The sequence below is a fragment of the Dipodomys spectabilis genome, unplaced genomic scaffold (genome assembly GCF_019054845.1).
Source record: "Dipodomys spectabilis isolate Male_0828 unplaced genomic scaffold, ASM1905484v1 ptg000163l, whole genome shotgun sequence".
In the NCBI taxonomy this organism is placed as follows: Eukaryota; Metazoa; Chordata; class Mammalia; order Rodentia; family Heteromyidae; genus Dipodomys; species Dipodomys spectabilis.
In genome coordinates this window covers 6,222,917-6,246,232 of record NW_024870840.1, presented here as the reverse complement: position 1 = coordinate 6,246,232, position 23,316 = coordinate 6,222,917, and the positions used below count along the sequence as shown (strand labels likewise).

General features: G+C 40.0%; 1 protein-coding gene across 4 annotated transcripts in view; it reads right to left on the bottom strand.

Annotated features, from left to right (window-relative positions):
* Positions 1–22,961, bottom strand: part of Plekhg7 (pleckstrin homology and RhoGEF domain containing G7) — a 49,820-nt gene extending 26,859 nt beyond the window's left edge. For 2 of the 4 annotated variants that reach the window (XM_042693031.1, XM_042693032.1), the window contains exons 1-5: positions 22,716–22,961; positions 18,216–18,913; positions 17,702–17,724; positions 7,768–7,895; positions 4,481–4,521 (exon numbers count right to left, since the gene is read on the bottom strand). In XM_042693031.1, coding sequence (XP_042548965.1) covers positions 4,481–4,521; positions 7,768–7,895; positions 17,702–17,724; positions 18,216–18,913; positions 22,716–22,764 — 939 coding nt within the window. In that variant the 5' untranslated portion in view covers positions 22,765–22,961. Of the gene's footprint in view, positions 1–4,480; positions 4,522–7,767; positions 7,896–14,081; positions 14,176–17,701; positions 17,725–18,215; positions 18,932–22,715 lie in introns of those variants that run through there. The other 2 variants (XM_042693033.1, XM_042693034.1) reach the window with 2 other exon arrangements.
* Between the last annotated feature and the right edge of the window lie 355 nt (positions 22,962–23,316).

Sequence of the window (23,316 nt, the reverse complement as noted above, 5' to 3'; positions counted from 1 at the left end):
CCTCACTTTCAGATAACCATCAAACACATTCTAGTCCTATTCATAATCTTTTTAAGTTGTGTTTATTTACACATCTGTTTTAAGTTTCTTTTCTCCTCTTCTTCCTCCTTCTCCTCCTCTTCCTCCTCTTCTTCCTTCTCCTCCTCCTTCTCCTCCTCCTTCCTCCCCTGACCCTTCCCTCTTTGGCAAGACTGAGGAGTTTTAAATGTCTTAAGCTTGATAGGTAAACATTTTACCATTTTATCCCTACCTCCATCTACTTTTGCCTTGGTTATTTTTGAGTGCAGGTCTTGCTTTATGTCCTGGCCATCCTAGGCTATGATCTTCCTAATTTCTGCTTCCCCTTGTATTTGCCATTGTGTTTACTCTGTAGCTGGGATAAGGTCTATGTGCCACCATGCTCAGCCATTGGCTGAGATGGAGTCTCACAAACTTTTATGCCTGGGCTGGCCTGAAACAGCAAATCCCTGATCCCCATCTCCCAAGTGACAGGGATGACAGGCTTAAGCCATGGAATCCGGTTTATAATTCTTTTTAAACAATATATTGTGAACATTATTTTTGGTTCATTCAGTATTCTGTTGCAACAGAGAATGCTGCCCACTTGAAGAGTTCATATTACCAACCAAACCAGGACGAAGCTATCAAATAAAAGGGTAGACTTTCTAACATCAGCTTGGCTGCATTTCAGTGGAATATTTATCACCAGTAATTTTTCAGCATTCAGTTGCCTCATTCTGTTGGCAAGTGACTTAGCATTATGCTAAGAACAAAAGACCCATCTGACAGCTATTGTGGGAAGGGGATCCTGTGAGCTGGATAAGAGACCCTATAACAGCTTCAAAATTGTTATAAGGGGCCATGGTGGATTTCTCTGGCCTAGCTGTAGCACTGATAGACAAAATCTCTTGTTGATGCTTGATTCTTCATGTTAGCTAGCAAAGAAATCTTGGAGCAAGTTGGGGACCTCCTACAGCAATGGGGGCATATGCCTTTTGTTTATGTCTGAAACCATAGTGATTGTATGTTGTGGCAATTTAAAAAAAACCAGCCAGTTGGAAGAGAAAGAAGCTAAGACAATGGCAGTGTTAGAATTGTGGGGAAGTGGGTGCCTGCTTCATACTTTGAAGGGTACTCACTGTGGCTACCATTGGGCTTGACCAAGTTCCTGCTCAAAAAAATTTGAGGAAGGTGTCCCTCCCTTGGGACTGCTTCTATCTAGTGGGAGCTCTGCTTATCTTGTTCTTCAACAAGAACGTTTTAGTTTTTAAAATACCTTGATTTTTTATTTAAAAAATTGGCGGGGTGGGGAGTGTTTCCAGGAGAAGGGAGGTGACAGTTTCCCAGTGGTCATATTAACCCTTTTAAATCACAGTGCTATCTAGTACCTGTTGCTGGCAAGAATCTGCAGCGTACTGGGGAGATATAGTGGGTAAAGAAAAGTGAGAAGCCAAGATTGACTTGGTGGGTTCTCATATTTACTACCTAACATGTAAATTGTAGGGCAGTAGATTCTGGTGATGAAGAATTGGAGTGACTAAACGGTCAAACTGACTGTGTACATTTTGGAGAAGCTGAGAAAGAGATAGCATTGTGTGGATGAGGACAGTAAGGACAGTCAGAAAAGAGGAAGTAGTATCCAATGTTGACTACTCCCTGCCCCTCCCCACTTGGAGGGATGATGCGATGTTGGGGTTAGCTAGAAACATACCTGGTCCGCTGTTTACAAGCTCTGTGATTGTAGGCAGACTGTTCAGTGTCTCTAGACCCAGTTCCCCATTTGTGAATTTAAGCAATAATGCCATCTACCTTATTGAGTTGTTGTAAGAACTGAAGAGTTCATATGCATAAGCTATGAGATATATGCACAATGATATATGTAATCAGAAACAGTGCCTGTTAATGTGGTAACATTACATATGTGTGTATGTATAACAATATTACTAAGAAAGTATATATTATATATAGAGAAAGAAAGAGCAAGAAAGAGGGGGGGGAACTCCTACCTGTATAAATGATAATTCCAATAAGTTTTGATGGGTTGTCCAAGTCTAATATAGAATTTTTTCTTCCTTCTCTCTCTCCTTCCTTTTTTCCAACTATCAATAACAGTAAGCTATTGGCTAAAAAGGGAAATTCTATAATAGACTGGGAAAGTGCATCATAATTTATAGCTGTATAATATTGTGTGTGATATTGATAAGGATTATACCATTTATATAGGTAGGAGATAGTCAATAAATAAGGCTGAGGAAGAAGGAAGGAGGTAGACATAGTGATTTTAAGCAAACCAGATATTATATCCTTTTAAAACTGGACCTTCAAGAAGTTTGTTTTTCTTCATTGCTGAGAACATTGTCCTAAGCCATTTTTCTGTTTTACTTCTGTGTTGATAAGTCCACATCATGATTTCACCCAACCACAGATCAAAAATATTTTTAAGAATTGTATCTGGGGCTGGGAAGGTGGCTCAGTGGTAGAGCGCTTGCCTTGAATGCTTGAGGCCCTGGGTTCGATTCCTCAGCACCACATAAGCAAAAAGAAAAAAGCTGGAAGTGGTGCTGTGGCTCAAGTGGTAGAGTGCTAGCCTTGAGCTGAAGAGCTGAGGGACATCACCCAGGCCCAGAGTTCAGGCCCCACGACCGGACCCCTCCCCCCAAAAAAAGAATTGTATCTGTGCTGAACATGTGCAAACTCATTTTCCTATATTTCTCCAAAGTTTAGAATATGAACTATTTGCATAACATAGTATTGGCTACCATAATTAATCTAAAGATGATGTAGGGTCTACAGAGGGCTATATTTAAGTTACTTGCAAACATTATATCATCTGGGGCTGTACTGGAGTTTGTACTCAGGGCCTTTTGCTTTCTAGGAAAGTCACTTGAGCTGTGCCTCCAGTCAATGCCATCATGTGCAAGGGGTTGATCTTTTTCTTTGTATTGCCACCACTGCACCAACCTGAATATACATGGAACCTTACATGTGCCCAGTCCTTGGCACAAGTTCACCCAACGTGTGGAACAAACTGCTTCTTTAAGGGGAAGTAATGGATTGATTCTAACTACTTGTAGGACATTTCTTTCATAGCTAGGTCCTTCCCTTCTGAATAGGAAACTCTTATAGATGGATTACCTGGGAGAGCCAGGGGAAACTAGGCTCCTCCTATGATCTCACACCTGACCAGTGACCTGACCTGCCTCTTGTTTATATGAGATGCTAAGAGAGAATGTTCTGTCTAATTATCTCATAAAAACAGAGAAAGTATGTCCCTAAATGACTGATGAGCCAATAGCCCTAGGAATCATGGTGGTGTTGCCATGTAATTAACAATTTATTATTTGTAGCTCATAATATTTAGACTCAGTTCCATATAAAACTATTAATTAAAAATATAAACATTAATCATATACCTGGCTATGAGAACAAGTAGTTTTCCAGATGTTAATTAAAAACACTACTACAATAATATGACCAATGCTGAATGAGTGTTTTTGAGTGCCTAGTGTTCCACATTATCTATGCTTTTGTCATTGAAACCATCTTGTCAGGCTTCAGTGATTACTTTCCATCTTTGCAAAGAGAAGACATAGAGCGAGGGAGACATAGACCTGTATGTTAAGTAGGTGTGATTAGAACCTTAGGGGGCTTTTAATTGAACCACTAGGCTTAAAAAAAACCCTCAAGATGTTTATGTCTATGAAGCCATCATAGATCTCAGCAATGGGTAACAAACAGACTGAAGAGATCATGTGAGCCGATTTTTATCAGAAAATGCATAGGGACTTTCCATAGGCTCTGCTCCTGGGAAAGACTGTCATGTATGCGTATTGCAAGCAGAAATGTATCAGAGGACCCAGCAACAGGATTTTCCTTTGGTCTATAAAGTAGCCAGGTGGGCTGGTTATGATCATGAAACCTCCCTCCCTGCATCCACAGTAGGAAAGGCTTAACTTGTCCCAGGCCATCTTTGTCCTAGGCAGTAAAGACTTAGGGATTGCTGATTTAGATGTATTGCTCTTTAATAATTGACAGAACCAAGAATGAATTAAAAACCCAGTTAGACTGATCCAACTGACTTTCCCAGAATAGAGTATTTGTAGAGTCTGTTTCTGTAATATCTCATTAATTTTTGAACATTTCCAAATATGTGGTGCTGGGACATAGACTTATGCAGGTTTCATTTCATTGAGTGAGCTGTTTTTAAACCATATTAAGTTATAAGTTTAGTGCTCAAAAACATCCCTCTGTTAGATTGCATTGCTTTCTTTTTTGTAGAACTCATTAACAGCTGCAATTAGTACTGTTTTGATGCACAAAATGGCACTATTTGGCATGTTTCATATCCAGTAGTATGGATGTGATACCATTTACATTTCACATACCATGTGCTTTTATGTTAAGACAAAGCAGAAGAGGCTCTTCAGCCATTTATTTTGCTTTCTTAGCTTAATTAAAAAAAAAAAGACAGTGCACTTACCACTCCTCTTTTGGAGAAAGGCCATCTTGGTTTCTTGGATTCTAATGGGTGAAATAAAGGGAAATGTATCATTAACACAACTACTGACAGATCATTGCAGTCCTTTCTGCAAGCAGCTTTTTGAAAATGAGCCAAACACAATCTGCTGTACTTTAATCTTCTTTGCTTATGTACATAATGCATATTTATATTTTTGCAGATGAGTGATTCCATGTGACAACCTAGATGTTGATGTTCCATTGTTCTTTAATGTGGTATTATGCTGCTGTTCCAGGGTGTTATTTAGGCCTTCTTTTCCCCAACACCTGGGAAGAAATCTACAAATTGCAATAAAGACATTGAATATTAATTTAATACAGAATCATAGCACCTTTTGACTGAAAGAATTAGCCTTTATTTTACATGACACTTTCATAAAGCATCCCCTCATATTCAATGATAGCAGCTTACCTAAACAGGAAACTTGGAGCTTTCTTCAACCCAGTAATCCCCAGGTGCTGTTAAATAGGAGCATCAACATTCCTTCCATTTCTATGGGACTCGTTGTTACTATTGGTTACCATCCCACTAGTCTTTAGGAGTTGCTTTGAATTGGCCTTTTGATTTTTATGTTGTTTATGATATTCAGAAAATTCTGGGTCAGGCGTGGTGGCACACACTAGAATCTTAGCACCTAGGAAACTGTCGCAGGAGGATCTTGAGTTCAAGCAGCTCAGGATGCATAGTGAGATACTTTAAAAAAAAATCTGGGAATTGTGTCTTAGGTTTATGTGGTATGCTATGAGCCCTCAGAGCATGGAGGTCATCTAAATTTGTCTCTGTGAGACTCTAATGTCTTCTTAATTTTTCAGTCAGTAGAAGTCACTTTCTGGGGAGCATCCACTGTAAATATTCACTTGAGGACTTTTTCTACTGTTGCCTTGGACAGGCCCAATCCTCTCATCCATTCTGACTACATTACTATCTTTATACTTAGGAGAGTAGGTAGAATCTTCCCTAGTGTGGACAGTAACTCTGAGTTACTGTCCCTCATATGACTGGTGGTGAATTATCATATGCAGTTTGAACTGCAATTATTGGGGCCCCAGTCTTTGGCAAATTTCTCTCTTTTGTTTTTTGAACTTTGAGGATAACATTTAGAATCTTGGGAAAATCTTACAAGTTTTCAGAAGATTATGAATACGTAGTCTTTCATCATCTGTGTTAAATTTCTTTGCTGAATCAGAATCTCCACTTAAACAATACCTCAGAAGACTCATATGAGTATCACAGCTCAAGAGGCACTGCTTTAGAACATGACTCTAGAATATGATATCTGGATTCTAAACTTCTTAGAAAAGGGCATGGAGGGAACAAGTGTGGTGATGTTTGCCTGTTATCACAGTTATTTGGGAGGTAGAGATAGGAGGAAGGATCTTGGTTCCAGTCCAGTAAGTACAAAAGTATGAGACTGAATCTGAAAAACAAGCTAAAAGCAAAAGGATTGGAATCTTCTCTAGAGAGCACAAAGTCAGAGGAATCTGAGTCCAATTCCCAGTACTACAAAACAAAACAACAACCAAAAATAAAATAGGGAATGGAGAACTATAGTAGGGGATTTGTTCATCTTCGACTGTGTGGCATCTACCATGATGCTAGGCATACAATTTATAAGAGAAACTTAGAAAACATTTAGAAGAATCATCACATAGCACTCAAGGTTTTGTTCCTTACTCTGGGGACTCTTAAATTTCATTGCAGGGTTTGTTAAAACACGGATTGCTGGACACCATCCTGAGTTTCTGATCCAGGAAGTGTGAGGTGGGGCCCCACAATCTGCATTTCTGACAACTTTTCAAGAACTGCTGCTATAGTTGTTAATGGGTATAGAGCATTTGTGAGAGTCATGATATATATATTAATCTATGTACTAATCTTAGTTCATGACACATAATCTTAGTTTATGACACATAGGCTTTAGTTTAGACTTAGCTCTTATTTCTGCATGTGGAACATATCCTTAAGCATCTCATTTTGTACCTTCTGGTTTGTTCATTTGACTTGTATCATAGTAGATAATAGATGTTCATTCCAATGCATTGTAATCAATTAAGATAGGAAGTGTAAAAGAGAACTACAAAAATGAAGAGCCATAAAAATGTATGTTATCCTTATTCCCTGGTGGATTCTAGGTTTTGAATCCAGAGGACTCCATCTGCCATTTAGTGTGTGGCTGAAGCAAGCTAAAAAAAGAACTTGGAGCAAGAGTCAGGAGCCTTAATTCCATTCCTCTAATTCAAATCACCTCTCACCATGACTATGCCACTTCTTTATGAGTTTCATTTTGGACAGAGGTGAATAAACAATGAGCTTGGTGTTTTTTTTTGTTTTTTTTGGGGGGGGCTGGTCGTGGGGCCTGAACTCTGGGCCTGGGCGCTGTCCCTCAGCTCTTCAGCTCAAGGCTAGCGCTCTACCACTTGAGCCACAGCGCCACTTCTGGCTTTTTTCTTTTTTGCTTATGTGGTGCTGAGGAATTGAACCCAGGGCCTCAGGTATGCAAGGCAAGCGCTCTACTACTGAGCCACCTTCCCAGTCCATAGAGCTTGGTGTTTTTTTAAAAAGTAGTTTTCCAGAGTCTACGACTTCTGAGAATGCCATAGATAAGTCTTTGAATCCCTTCTAGATTTAGTTAATGAACTTGAACTAGATCTATTATATATACTAGATTTCTAAGTAAGGATTCTTCCATAAAATGGGCCCTAGTTTAAAAACTACTAGTTTTTTTTTAGTTCTCAAAGGCTTTGAGTTGCTTGGCCTCAAAACTATGAGTAAAGCCCCCCCCCCCCCATACCTCCTTCATCACAAGTACTCTTCTTTCACAGTTGAAGATATACCCATAAGACTGCCTCTCTTTATCAGACATGTGCTACCAGCATCCCTGATTCTACAGTGTCACCCTAGTTCAAAGACACCAGTTGAGGCTGAAGACAGGAATGAAGTAATGGATAAACTGTACAATAACTATAGGTAGGTTGTTTACTAGTCCACCAAGGGCCTTGATCTGAAATGTTCACTTTTATTGGTGGACCTGTCCTAAGTCCTGAACCTGGTATAATTATTTGACAAATGCTTTATCTATCTCTGTAAGTGGACTGCATAATACAAGACTGGTAGATGATTCTGGTGATTCATGTCTGTGCCTATTCAAATTGATGAGAATTTCAGTCTAACTGATCCACTTTTGGAAAGTCTCTTTTCCTTAATGACAATATGTGCCCAATATTAGACATAGGTAGAATGAATAGCACCTGGATTCAGCAGCAGAAGTGGGTGACACAGGTAATCAGCAGCTCCATCAGACACCAGAAGATCTCCAGGGAATACTTCAAGTCCTGGCAAGTTCAGTACCACAGAACTCCGTCTGTGTTCATAGAACCTGTGTTCAATAGATGCAGGTGAAAGTTTAGAGCTGGGTTCAGGCAGGTTTATCATTCAGTTTATCTGGTTGATATGAGGAAATAGCTGCTAGTGGGAAGTGCCTGCTAGCTACTTGGTCTCTTACGAAGAATTCAGAGGCCACTTCTGGATCCAGGCATGGGAGGGTCATGATGACATACAAGTAGCACACATTAATTTGCCACCTCTTTGATCCTTGTTATTGAAATAGGGTGATTGGGTCTAGCCAGTGCCATCTTGGCCACATAGTGGATGGTAGAGTCTGGCATCTTGTCTTCATGGCAAGCAAAAGTGAAGCCCCCACCACCCAGGAGATGGGTATGCCACCTGAATCCCTGGAAGCAGGGTCAGGCTCTTGGCTGATAGGTTACCAAACCTGTCAGTCCAGTGCCTGGGACTGGGAGTTTCTTGTGACCCTGCCCTCAGACCTAACTCTATTTAAGCCTGGACCACTTCAGGCGCCATTATGCCATGTCACATGTCTCTGTGTTCATGTCCTATCTCCTGGCTCTTGCCTCTTCTTCAGTCACCATGGAGTCCCACTTCAGCTTTCCATTGGAGCTTAATTGATTAGTTGGTATTTTTTGTTCTTTCTTTCCTCTCCAGCCTTCATGGTTTAGTTTCCTCACTGTGTTAAGTATACTTGCTGTCTGCTGGTCTTTGAGACAGGAATCTACCATTTAGTAGCCGGCCTTTTAATAAAGACTCCAAATTTTTTTTTTTTTGGGTCCAGTCATGGGGCCTGAACTCTGGGCCTGGGCTCTGTCCCTCAGCTCTTCAGCTCAAGGCTAGCGCTCTACCACTTGAGCCACAGCGCCACTTCCAGCTTTTTTTCTTTTTGCTTATGTGGTGCTGAGGAATCGAACCCAGGGCCTCATGCATGGAAGGCAAGCACTCTACCACTGAGCCACCTTCCCAGCCTAAGACTCCAAATTTTGACCTCTCAAAATGTGGCTTCTAGCTGGGCACTGGTGGCTCATGCCTGTAATCTGAGCTACTCAGGAGGCTGAGATCTGAGGATAGTGGTTCAAAGCCAGCCTGGGCAGGAAAGTCCATGAGACTCTAATCTCCAAATAACCACCAGAAAACTGGAAGTAGCTCTGTGGCTTAAGTGTGCTCACCTTAAGCTGAAGAGCTGAGGGACAATGCCCAGGCCCAGAGTTCAAGACCCACGACTGACAAAAAAACAAACAAAAACAAAAAACAAAAAACAAAACCCAAAACAACAAAATGTGTTTTTTCTGTTTTCTCACCTTACAACATTATCATTTCTTACTTTCTTTTTTTTTGTCAGTCATGGGGCTTGAACTCTGGGCTTGGGTGCTATCCCTGCACTCTAAGAGCCATTTTTGGTTTTCTAGTGGTTTATTGGTGGGAAGAGTCTCATGGACTTTTCCTGTCCCGGCTGGCTTTGAACTATGATCCTCAGATCTCAGCCTCCTGAGTAGCTTAGGTCACAAGCATGAGCCACCAGTGCCTGCTATACACATCTATTTTTACATCATATTTATGAAATACGGATTTCCATATACTGCAGTAAATACAAGAAATCACATTGCATATGCAAATTGATACATTTCATATTGCACTATGTTCATTTACACCTTTGCAATGTGATAGTAACATAAATTTTACGTCTGGTGCCATAACCCTTCTTTTTTTTTTGCCAGTTCCAAGGATTGAACTGGTCTGGGTGCTGTCCCTGAGCTCCTTTTTCTCAAGGCCAGCACTCCACCACTGGAACCACAGCTCCACTTCCAGCTTTTTCTGTGATTTACTTGGAGATAAGAGTCTCATAGACTTTCCTGGCCGGGCTGGCTTTGAACCATGATACTCAGATCTCAGCCTCCTGAGTAGATAGAACTAGTGCCTGGCTGAATTCTTATCATGAAGAGAATGTAGGCTTTTGATTAAAATAAAAAGCCATGCTTGTCCTTATTAGTCCTTTGAACCGCGATCCTCAGATCTCAGCCTCCTGAGTAACTAGAATTATAGGCATGAGCTACCCGCTCCCAGCCAACATTATCATTTCTAATCTTGACTAATTTAAAGCAGAAGGGATCATGTGGACATGTCAACTCAAATCACAGAAGGAGACTAGGGGAAAGTTCTCAAACCCAGAAGTCTTTGCAAATGATGTGCAGAAGTGAGCAAGCCTGTGGAGGTGGTCCCTTCACTCCTACTAATCCAACACTGATTGTTTGAGGTTGTTACTTTAGTGTTTCTTAGATGCCTTGTTGGAAAAGCTAGTAAGTAGGATAATTCACTGTATCTCTCTACACACTTTATGAAATTTCCCCTCTTTGGGGGTACTCACAGAATAAGTGGTTGCTATATTACACACAGTGGGGAGAAGTACCAAAGTTGGTGGGCATTTGCTCCATAATATCTAAGGAGCTTAGTGAGTTGAGAGGTTGGCCCTGTTGGAACCTGCCTGAACAACAAATCCTAGAATTTCTTATAGCTTCTTTACTAGAACTATTCAGAGCCCTTTGCTCTATTCTCAGGGATGGGAGATATAATTCTCCTCTTATTTAACAGCTATGACCCTCAAGCTATTTTTTCTTCAACCAATAGTTTAGCTTATAGGATACTTCATGTAGGAAATTTGTTTTGATTCAGCAGCAAGGGCTTTGAAATTTCCTGAAAAATTTCAAGCTCAGGTTTGTCATACCCCTCTAATCATGAAGGTGTTAGCTATAATTTTTTTTTTCATGTGGCACTCATTATACCCAAGTGCCTTTATCTGAAGCACCAGTAATCTCCCTAGCCCAGCCCTTCCTCTGATCCTTCCACCTTCCTATCTACTTACTCAGGTCTTACCATGTTTATAGACAAGCCCTATGATCTGATCTTCCGGTGGCTCACGGTCTTTCTGCCTACTTTGATCTCTTGCTTCTTAATTATGCAATCTTGGATCATGTATACTTTTTTTTTTTACACGTGCAAACTTATTTTCATTAGGTAATTATGACTGGAGGTCTTAAGGATGTATACTTTTTCTTTTTTCTCTCCTCCCTCTCTCCATCTCCCTTTCTTTCTCCTTCCCTTCCTCTCACTCCATCCCATTCTCCCTCCTGCCTCTCCCTTCCTTGTTCCTCCTCCTTTCTTTCCCCTTCCTTCCTCCCCTTTCTCCCTTTCTTCCTCTCTCCCTATTCTTCCCTCCCTCTCCATCTCTTTTTTCCTCCCTGCCTATCTCTCTTCTTTCTACTTTTTCTTCCCTCCCTTTCTCTCTCACAGAACACCTGGCCCCATGCTGTTTTCTTATCAATATGTTTGATATTGAGATCCTGACCATGGCCTGTCAAGTTCATCAAGCTACTGACCAGTCTGCTGTACATTAGTACTCTATGGGATTTATTACAAATACCACCCCTAAGTTCCATTTTTGTGATTCTGAGTCAGTGGGTTTAAGGTGGGCCACTACATCTGTAATTTTACCCACTTTCCTAGATACTCACTAGAGGAGGAAAGCAGGCAGTTTTGACACTATAAATAACTTGGTACAATTCTTTTACATATTTGAAAATAGGATCACTTAAAATGTTTAGCCTTTGGCTAAACCCCTCCCCTGTTTAAAAGGATCATTTAAAGTATGAATAGTAGAACAAATTATTTATGATTTTCTACTTAGCAAATAACTTATATTCTGTAAAGTTCTATAAAATGTAAGAAAGATGCCTCAGCCTCTACAGATAGATGTTGTGGACAAATACTAAATTTCAGTTATGAACGGTCACTTGCTCCAAGTCTTCCCTGATGTTTTAAGAGGTAATTCTTCCTCTTTATGCTCTCCTCCGTAAACTGTCAGATAAGCTGTTTGCATTGTTTATATGTGTTAATAAAATCAACCTCTTAACTTGGTTCTTCCCCTTCAGTTTATCCTCCTGACTGTGTTCTGTACAGTCACTCAAGGTGAGTTATCCAAGATTTAAGTGTGACTTTATTCCCCTCTGGCTTCAGAGGGTGTTTGGTTGTCTTATACCAGCAAAGCATTTTAATCTATATACTCAATACTTGCATGATCGATCTGGTTTCATTTACCTTCCTTAGTTTTTACTTGGAAATTTATTCTCTGGAAAAAGGAATGGTTTATAAATCACTGCTCAGAATGGTGTCTCAAATGTTGGAGACTTGGATGGAAATGCTTTACACTTTCCTTATTCTCAGGCCTCAACCTACGTACACCAGGAGATGCAGGCTCAGGGGGTATCTAAAAGAAATACCTTAAAAGAGAAATATGGAAATAAAATTGGACTCATCTTTATTTGATTATCTCTTCTCCTTGGGGTTTTTGAATCTGTTTGTACCTGTCTTTGCTTTTCTCAAACCATTGTCATAGATGAAACAGGAAGGAATTGCATAATCTTCTCATGCTGTCCTCTCTCAAGGAAAGTGCTTTTCTTTAAAAGGCTGTTTTTTAGATTCATGCCTATTTCCTCTCTTATCCTGTACTCCTAGCTCCTGGTCTAAATGCCCCTGGTTAGTGACAACCCAGTGAACATTTGTTGGGTAAATGGCACAATAAGCACAATAGGGCTTAGAACTTTCCTTATCATTTGCCAACATGAAATCCTGTAGAATATGGCTTCCAGTAATTATCTGTATAGTGTTCTCTAATTGTGCTCTGCATGAATGTCCTGTCTGCCTATACGCCTTGGCTCCTGTAATGCCCATCTGCCTGCTCCTCTCCATTCTGTTTGCCTGGCAAAAAGATCCACCTTGAAACCCTTGGCCTAGATATCCTTGCTCAGAAATCATTTTTTTTTGACTATTCAAGGAATATCATCTCTCTCTCTCTTATACACACACACACACACACACACACACACACACACACACACACACACATAACATTCTGTCTCCTACCTATACATTTTATCTTATAATGACTTCATTGACAGCTTCTCTTGGTTTGTTGTATATCACAGGAATCAAATCACTAAGCATAGAGCCTGACTTAAAGCAGGTTTTCTAAAAGCTTCTTGAATACATAGACATGTTGACCTATACAATAAAATACTTACAGTCCTCAAATGAATTGTGGGGATAAATAAACAGTAATACGCATATACAATAGCAAAATACAGTTTGAGATCCTCACCTTCTCTCTACCCCATTATTGATGGTTGCCCTCATCCCATGTATCTCTCTTTTGTCTGGAGTACCTTCTAACACAAGAGACATCTATTTGACAGGAGCTAGGTCAGGTTTGGGGTTGAGTTTGCATATATGCAGCAGAGGAAAGAACTGGCTTGCACAAGCCTGAGTCCATGACCTTGGCTTTTGCTTTGGTGGGTAAAACCCTGTGATGCTCATTCTAGGAAGGTAGAAATGCCCCTGGAGGGGCGTCACAGACCCTTTATGGACATTGATTGGTTTTTGTTCATCAAACGACAGCAAGGGTTAACAAAAAGTATCGTAACCATACAGAGACCTAGGAAAGCTATTAGAGGGAATGCTTGTACCCAACAACATGAAGAGGCATAGCTGTAGAAAATGAGGCCTTGTATAATTCATGCTTGCTAGTGTACTAGATTTCCTGAAATTGACAATGACCCTGGTCTGCCACTTGGAGTTGCTCAGAATACTGGACAAATGATACCAATACAAACAACAGTAGTGAAATTAATGATACTTTGAATTTAGGTTGCTTGTGTGTGGGGGAGTGTTTTGTTGGTTACAAATTGGTGTCTTGTTAGATTGCTTCTTTTAAAAGGTGGTATGTATGCAAGAATTCTGTGTTCTGTTCTGGACTGTCTACCTACTGGAAGTAATCATTTATTCCTCCCCCCAGACAAATTTTTTTTTGTGTGTGTGTTTGTGTGTGTATGTATCCAGCATTTAGATATGTAATTTCCTCATAAAGAGATTAAGCTAAGGAACAAACTAATGATAAATGTAAAACAGGAGGTGGCTAGTAACCTACTGTCATGGTACATGGTACTATCATAGTACTTAGTGAGTATATTGCCCTTTATTGAGAAACACATTTTGTTATTGTTTTGTCTGATACTTGGCTAGCTTCAGGACAAATTTCTAGGTTCAAAAAGTTGTATTACTTGATGACTCACCCAGACTTGGCAGTCCTTTAGGGTGTGTCAGCCTATGCCTGGCCTACCCCCATTACCACCCAGAACCCCATAACAGCAACATATACACTAACCCTGAGTTGCGTTGTCCCAAGCTGGTCAAATCCGAAGGAACTAGTCCCATAGTTGCTGGAATAACCTTGTCTCCCTTCTGGTACCAGAATGTCTCCTCCTGTCCTTCACAGCAGATTGGAAGACCCATGGTGTGGGCTGAGACAGCAGCAATGTAGAGAATCCCAGGAATTCCCCCCACAGCCTAGCAAGCTTTGTGCCCAGGAATCAGCACTCAGCTAGATGAGGCTGCTCTGGCATATGAGTGCCTGAGGAAATGCTAGAGGGAAAGTTTCTGCTGCTAGAAATACGTACCCCATTGGGCACCAAATTCATAGGTTTCATAAACAGTAGATTGGTCAGGATGATTTATTATTCTTATTTAATATCAGCTGGCACTTACTGAGTTCAGATTCTCCCTAGACTATCTGTAGAGCAGTTATAATGCCTGCTTTAAAGGATAGGTTGATTAGGAAGAGTAAATTAAGATTCAGTGATAATCTTTTAAAAATTTTTTCTTGTTCTCAGAAGAGAAATGGTAGTTCTCTTGCTTAAATCTAGGATATATCTTTTTCCACTGAGTGTCTTAGAAGAAGATGGTTGGGAATATTCACTTGTATGCTTGTCTATAATTTCTAGTTCAACTTCCATCTAAAGTATCTTATTGGATGGAAATCCATTGGAGAAGGCAGAAAGAACAGGAACGTTCTTCAGTTTATTTTTGTTTGGAACCTGGCACCTGATGGCTATATTATAAATGCAGAGTGGAGTGAATAATTGGAAGACATGTCCCTTTAAAACCCAGAGCAAAGTTGCCACCCAGAAGTCTCACCACAGACTCTCACATAGGACAGGGGTACTCCTTACCTACCCTGTGGTGTTTTAGGGTTAATCAGTTATATATGTTTGGTTTTATGTTGCCCAGCCTTATCCTCCTGCCTACCCTTTTGAGTGTTTGGATTACAGGTTTGTGCCACCATGCCCAATTTTTGATTACTAAAGATATGGGTAACTAGACTGGTAACAATTTAGAATGTCATCCTCTTTCTAGGCTACTGCTCTTTTTGTGACAAGTCAACATACTACTAAATGGGATTAAACAATAATTATTCAACTGCCCAAGACTCTAAATTATGTTCAAGTGGTAAGTACAAAAGTAAGATGTCAACCTTGAGCTTGTCAAGAAACAAGAGGGAGATAAGTAAGTACTTGGAGGAGAAGAATATACAAAATAATTTCCCTCAGGGGCTGGGAAGGTGGCTCAGTGGTAGAGTGCTTGCCTAGCATGCATGAAGCCCTGGGTTCCATTTCTCAGCAAAAAGAAAAGAAGCCGGAAGTGGTGCTGTGGCTCAAGTGGTAGAGCACTACCCTTGAGCTGAAGAGCTGAGGGACAGTGCCCAGGTCCAGAGTTCAGGCCCCATGACTGGACCCCCCCACCAAAAAAATAATAATTTCCCCTACAGGCAAGTCCAAACCTAACTAATTGATCCACTTGTTTTCCTTTCTATAATATTGAATACCAACTCTGGGCCAGGCAATCACAGGTTATAAATAAAGTATTTGGAAGGTATTAAACTCAATATTCAGATACATCAGATGAGTGTTCCACAATCAGTCATTTAACTCAGTGTCATAGTAGTTTAGAAAGAATTATAAATCAATAAGTTGCATGAGAAGTGCTGAATGAATGAATGAATTGTGCCTCTAAAAATAATAGCAATTATTTGACTTACAATATTTAATAGGTATAAAAGACTTCTGAAATAGATATTCATTCTATCTCCACTCCATGGATGAAGATGTCCTCAAGCTGATAAAGAAGTTGTCTATGATCGTGTTGCCAGAGACAAGTGGAGATAGAATTCAGATTCAGACATTTGACTCAGCTTTTAGCTAATTCCATGTTATGCTGCCCCCTAATGGTACCCTAGGTGGAAGGAGTATCTGGGATTCTTCATCAATATTTTTCTTTTTTCCTTCCCCCTCAAGATAGACTGTCAAATACCATGTCATTTGGTTTCCAACCTAATTTTACCCCCACTTTCTAATTTGAGTATATTTAACTTTTTTCCTACTTTCTTTTGAGGGTCAGTTTTTCAGGGTAACATGGAAGTTAGATGAGATTAACAGCTTTTCGTGACTATGGAATATAAAGAAGTCTCCCTACCCACAAATTTTCCTTCCTTCTTTCCTGATGTATAAAATTCCACTCAGACAGCTTATTTGTTTGGCTTTTAGCTAAGTCCTTTGTCAAAACAAAAATACATTGGAGGTAGTTCATTGCATTGTAATCTTAAGTTGCTTATCAGCCTGCCTGTTTCCTTCTATCCATTTCTTCCTTCAATATATTTGGAAATAGACTCTAGTTGACTCCTGGATGTTGGAATGGTCCTTGTTCTTGGAAAATTTATTTTTATATTTATTTACTTTTTTTCTGTCGTGGGACCTGAACTCTGGGCCTAGGCACTGTTCCTCAGCTCTTCAGCTCAAGGCTAATGCTCTACCACTTGAGTCACAGTGCCATTTCTGGCTTTTTCTGATTATGTGGTGCTGGGGAATCAAACCCAGAGCCTCATGCATGCAAGGTAAGCACTCTGCCACTGAGCCACCTTCCCAGCCCCTGGAAAAATTTTTATCCTCATAACTTTTAAAGAAGCAATGACTGGTTGTTATTCATTTTTGGAGTGGTTTGTTATATATAATAATTGATATACTACATATTATAATTTGCCTTTTCTGAGGCTCCATAACTAATTTATACTTTTTACCATACATTTAGGCAAATCAGGATTAATGAATAAAAGAATATATATATATATATATATATGAATAGCAAACTGGATCAAGGACTGGGGTCTGGTATAACAGTAGCTATTTCTCTCAGGACTCCTCTGAGTCTATCTACATGATCTTCCATGCAAGTTCCACAAATTGGGTAGATGAAATTGGGTGTGGAACCAAATTTTAATTCTACCACAGAAACTCTTCATCTGTGGGAGGGAAGACAAACAACTACTACAACCCAGAGACCATGCTGAAACTTCAGAGCCCTCGTTTCCAAAGCAGCACAATCAACTTGTATTCTAGATAAGGGTACAGGCTGTCATATTCATTTTAAAGTCATGCTAGATTTAAAGAGGACATCTTGTTCCTTTTAATCTTTTTTCTTTGAATTTCTTTTCGAAAGGCTGTGAATATTTCTAGACTTTCCATTTTTTTGCCAGAGAAAATCACTACTAAATAGACATTAATCAAGCCACAGGGTCTAGATATGGACAATTCAGAATGAAAGCCATGAGTTTATATTGCTGTTATACCCTGCCCAAAAGGGTCATAGCAAAATATTGTGCTCTTAAGGGAGTCTCCTGAAATGAAGACTCTTGTACTCCCAAGCTCAAATTCAGATGAGGTGTTAAACCAAGTGCACTGATACATGCCTTCTGGTTACTGTACCAGGGCAGAAATAAAGGCATAAAAGTATGGGTAAGAATTATGGAGGGGGGGATATTGATTAAGATGTATTGTACTTATAAATGCACACACTGAATTTGAACTTTTTTGTATAACTAAAGACAATAAAAAAGACATAAGAGTAAATGCTCAGTAGGTATCATATATCTGGAGAAAATAAGTACATACACACCTGGATCCGTAGAATTCTTCTCCCTGCAATGAATTAAAAGTATTGTTTTAATATGGTTTAAAACCATCCAAAAGGCCAAAACAGACACCTTGAAAGGACACACAATTTGTCTTGTAGCTAAAATGTTCTACTTTGGGGGAGAAGGACGAGTAAGTAAGAAATGTGAATAGTTAGCTCTCTCTCCTCTTTTAAATCACCTATTCCATCTTATCTTCACGTGGTGTGTATTTGCAAGAGGGCTGGAGTTGCTATCCAATGCCTGACAGAGCCTAGGTGGCTTAAATGTCATAAAAAACACATAATAAAATGAATTGGAGTAATTCTTCCTTTTTCTTCTTCACCAAGTGTGGTGAATGAGATTTGGTGCTCCTCAAAGAGTGTATGTCTACTTAACAATATCGTTCTGGGCTGTCTCCCATGATGCAGTCCCCTGACGTTTGGGGTATTGGGGCAATCCCAAGACCTATTTCACTTTGTTGTCCGCCAACTGCATGGGTAATTATAGCTACGTTACCTTAGGACTTGGGTACCCTGGGGTGGCGCAAGGCAGGCTAAGGTCTTTGTCGGCCTGGTGAAGAGACCCCTGATTGATGAGCTGCAGCCCAGGAAGAACATCCTCAGTAGGCCTGGGCTGGAATCTGACTTTGCCAGCTGTGTTATTGATGCTTGCAGGGTCAGAAGGCAATCTTGAGTCAGGTGTCAGGGGTGACAGGGAGGGTGATGAACCCTTTGGACTTCCAGGGAGACTCTTAGAAAGACAGCCTTGGGCCTTCACAGGTCCTCTCCAGCTTCCCCAAGTGGGTAATTCCAGGGCGTTTTGCTGGGGTAGCAAGGATGAAATTCCCCAGCCACTACCCCTCAACCTCCTCAAAGTGGGAGAGGTGGAAATGCGGCCTGGAGCTTGTCGGTCAAACTGGAGCATGTGGCTCTGACTCTCACAGGGTTTCTTTGACGAGTGCCATGGGTTCTGAGGTGATATCCCACAGTCATGGGACTTTGTCTCTGGGCTAGATGATTCCATCTTCTCCAGGAAGCTAAGAGGACTGGTTGCTGGAAGGTTCCAGGAGATATTGTTACTATTCTCTGGATCACAGTGGGGTTGCTCAGTGTCTACATTCAAGAGCCACTCATTCCCTGGTATTTTTTTGTGCTTTTCTAGAGGCGAATGACATGAAGGTTGGTGCATCTTCTGTGAGGAGCAGTCTATGGAGCCTATAGTAAATGAGGAGACTGGGGTGAGAAAACAAGGTGACTTCAAATTCTTCTGTAGAGATAAGTAAAGCCCAGTTCTCATTACCACCCTTTACATTTAGAAGATAATTAACACATGTTAAGTAGTATATTGGCATCTATTACTTAATATCCTTCTAGGGTCAAACAAATAATCTTGTAAAGACTTTGTTGTCTTTTGGAAGTCATATAGCTAATCACCTATTGATTATACCATTTTAAGAGCATCAGATATACATTGAATTTACACTGTTTTTATGTATGTGTATTTTAGACACATTTCTGCATTCCTGGGATGTACAAACAAGAAAAACAAGGGTTTTCTGTCAGAGTTTAAATTATGTAATGAGGCATGCCTTCAGGGTCATTTGATGTGAACTAGGCCTGGTGATGCATGCCTATAGTTGTAGATTAGGAGGAAGCTCATGTACCAAGCCAGTCTAGGCTAACTTGTGAGACCCTATCTCAACTCTTTCCCCCTCAAAACCAACAACCAACCAAATCAAGCAACCAACAAAATGAAAAAGATAATTGATGTAAATTTTTTGGTAAAAAGACAGATTTCATCAATCTTCCTATTTTAGACAAATGACTTATGAGTTTGAAAAGAAAACCCCATATGTCACTAAATACCCACCTAATGATGAGGAGTGTCTTCTAGGATTCACAGGTATAGTTGCCTTTTAGCAAAGCCTTCTCATGCTCAAACAAAGCTGATTCTGACATTTGACAATTGAATCACAGGGACATGGAAATGACTTAGAGCAGCTCTTTTATTCTGTAATTTTCTGTATGAATGAAGAATGTGTGGGAAAATATCAATCTTTACCTATCCCATCAATTACTGCTTAGTGTTGGTGGGGAAGTGGGGGAAACTGTAGAATAGATACCACAGCCATCTGCTCTGCCTTGGGCAATGTGGAAAGTAGTTTCAGACTGTGCAAAGATTGGTTTTCTGTGGCTAAGCATCAGCAGTTGATCACATATTCTAGAATCTCCAGAATACACAATGATTTGGAATTGCTTACAAATGAATATATTTGGAAATGCAAGATCTTAGGATTATAATATTATACTCTTTAATTCCATGTAATTTTATTTGCATAGACAAGACTTTTTGATAGAGATATTTCTTTTGTTCACCAGATGTGATTGTGCCAATTGATTGTATTTGTTTTTATTATCTTTAAATAGTTGTACAAAGGAGTTGCCATTCAACAAAGCAGTTTATGATACATGCATTGTGATCAGTCTTATCCCTTTCAACATTCTCCCCTTTCCCATTTCTCCCAACCCATCACTTCCCTCACTTTTCTTAATTTTGTAAGATATACATTGATTTTTGATTTTGCCAGTCTTGGGGTTTGAATTCTGGTCTGGAGCCCTGTTCCTGAGCTCCTTTTTTGCTAATGCTCTACCACTAGAACCACAGCACAACTTCTAGCTTTTTATATGATTAATTTGAGATAAGGGTCACATGTACCTTCCTACTCCAGCTGGCTTCAAACCATGATCCTCAGATCTCAGCCTCCTGAGTAGCTAGAATAACAGGCGTGACCTACTGGTGCCTGGCTACATTGAGTTTTTGACTGCATCCTTCTCCCCCCACTTTAATCTCTTCATTTGTCTATGCTTCTTGAGCTTTTTCTTTAGTGTGTCATTTGCTTTTTCTATGTGATAATAGCAAACGCTAAAAACATGAGTTGACCTCCTTTTCTTGATTATCACCACAGCACCTGAACTAGAATTAGTACTGTTTGCTGGGGTTCTGTGGACATAAAACAACCAATACAGGCTTTTATTGGCCATGATCTTCAACACTAAATTGTCTAACACTGATGCACTCCTGACTTATTCATTACTTCTTATTTTACTTTAGGTGGTTGGCTAAGTCAGGCACTTTCCACCCTGTAGTTATTTCTTTCTTTCCTTTCTTCCTTCCTCCCTTCCTTTTTCCCTCCCTCCTCTTCCCCCTTTCTTTCATTTTTTTGTTGGTCATGGGGCTTGAATTATGGGCCTGGGCCCTGTCCCTCAGCACTTTGGCTCAAAGCTAGCACTCTACACTTGAGCCACAGTGCTACTTCCAATTTTCTGGTGGTTAATTGGAGGTGAGTCTCAAGGGCTTTCCTGACAGGGCTGGCTTTGAACTGTGATCCTCAGATCTTAGCTTCCTGAGTAGCTGGATTACCACCAGAAGTAGTTTCTTTTAATCTGCTTCAGGCCTAGGAGGTTCTGACATCTTTGCATAAGAAAAGTTAACAGCTCTTCCATCTTCCCTTATCAGTAAAGGGGTAAAGAAACTTGATACTATGTTATTGTCATGACTATATTGTGATATTGATTCTGGGAACTTCACGCTCTCTTAACTTACTCCATGACTCTCCCCTAGTTTAAGGACAAATCAAACTAACAAATACTGGGGAGCCTTTAAGGAGTTGCTTAGATATCAACGAAGGTCAATTAAATTCATATTTATCAAAGCAATCTTACATTGGTATTGTTGGGTTTGCTCTGATGGCCAAGGACTTGAGTGTTCAAGAATTTCACATATTCATCTAGAATGCATTAGAGGGGGTTGGGTGAGGAAGGAGAATAATACCAAGTAAAATGTACATTTAGTGATGGTGGGGCTGAACTGCCTTCAAGATTGGTAATTTCTAGTTGCTGCTCTAGAGACTGATGCCAGCTTCATGGGAAGTGCAGAGAATAAAATGGCTGTTCTGACTATTGACTCAGTCAAGTATAGTAAGTTGCTTAAGGTCCTGAGCTCTGGGCTTGTTTTACAGTAGGGTTAGTTCCTTATTCTCCTAACAAACAAACAGCTGAGCTGAGGACTGGAGTTATAGGTACTTTCACACATGTCCACGCCCAGAAATTTATTTTTCTTTTTCCTTTAGCGGATTATCCAAGATCTAGACAACAAGAATGTAAAAGAAATTCAGTAAGTTTACATAGGCACTTTTGTAATAAGTATATCAGAATCTTTAGACTTTGAATTGGCCTTTTTTCTCCTTTGAGGGATTAGAATATAGCACTGGGGATTCTTTCCAGTCATCTAGTCTTAGGATAGGACAACTGGTGAGCCCAATAGTATTAAAGGTTCATTAAATATTATTTATTGGCTAGTGTCTTAAATTTTAAAAGCACAGCAATGATAACTACACATCAGCCAAAGTAATAGTAATGGCTAGGATGACTCACCAAAGGACTGGAGAAACTGTATGTACAGTTTGGGATGTGGTTTGCAGAGAATCAGGAAATGCTGGAGTAAACGGATCTGGTTTCTCTTCCAGCCTCACTGCCAATAAGCTGTGTGACCTGAGATGGGCCTTTTCTCTTGTCTGCTTCCAGGCAGCATTTATAAGAAGGCATAACAATGCCTCCCAAGCCGATTTCTTGCAGGAATTAGTGAGATAGTGGCTACTGCTTTGGGGAGGTGCCTTTCCTTAATACAACTCTGGCTGGCGGTGATGGAGTCAGAAATTAATAGTAATTCTATTCACCTATCTCTTCTTTACCCTCTTTAAAAGACTCCATCAGTATGTGATCATTATAAAGAAAAGTCACCAGCTTTGACCTCCCAAGTGTTGCTCCAGTAAATACCCACTCATACTGTTGGGGAAGGATCTCTTTGTACCAGTTATAAAACCTCATAGATTAATGATTCACTAATTCTTTTTAAACCTGGAAAGACCAGCTAGGCAGGACCAAACAAAGCTGGTAGCAACAGGAACCAAACAAACATGTAGGAGAGAAACAGAAAGCAATCAAACATTATTAGTACCTGAGGGATGATCGGCCTCTGAATGTGACATTGGCTGGATCCTGCCCATCCACAGCGTCTACTTAGTTACAGAGCCAGTGGCCAGATGAAGTTTTTAGACAGCTGATTACATACCTGCAACCACAGGCCCTCCCCTAGGAGGAGCACAAGCAACTTTGATACAGCTAAAATGAGGAACTGGCCTCTCCTCTTCTTAGAGATGTTTCCAGTTATTTGTTTATGAAAAAATTCTAAAAAGAAGCAAGTTGAGAATCTAAGTCCACCGAAGAAAAAAGCCAGTGTGATTAGCTTTTCCTGAACAATGGCTGTTCCAATGTAGAATTGATGGCAAATGTGGCTTTCTACTTCCTGTTAAGAGGTCCAATAATTTTCACTAATGGTGCAGTGGGCAGGTCTGAGTTTCTAAAGTGATGAATAATTTACTAGAATCTATCACCCCAACTTAAAAATACTTTGTGTTGATCTATATTCTTAATTGGGTGCTTGGATAAACATTAAATATAGAGGAGATGATTATTGTCCTTTGGAACAAATTTGTGTACATTAGTAATTAAAATGTAAATGAAACCAGTCCAAGTGACTCACACCGGTAATACTAGCT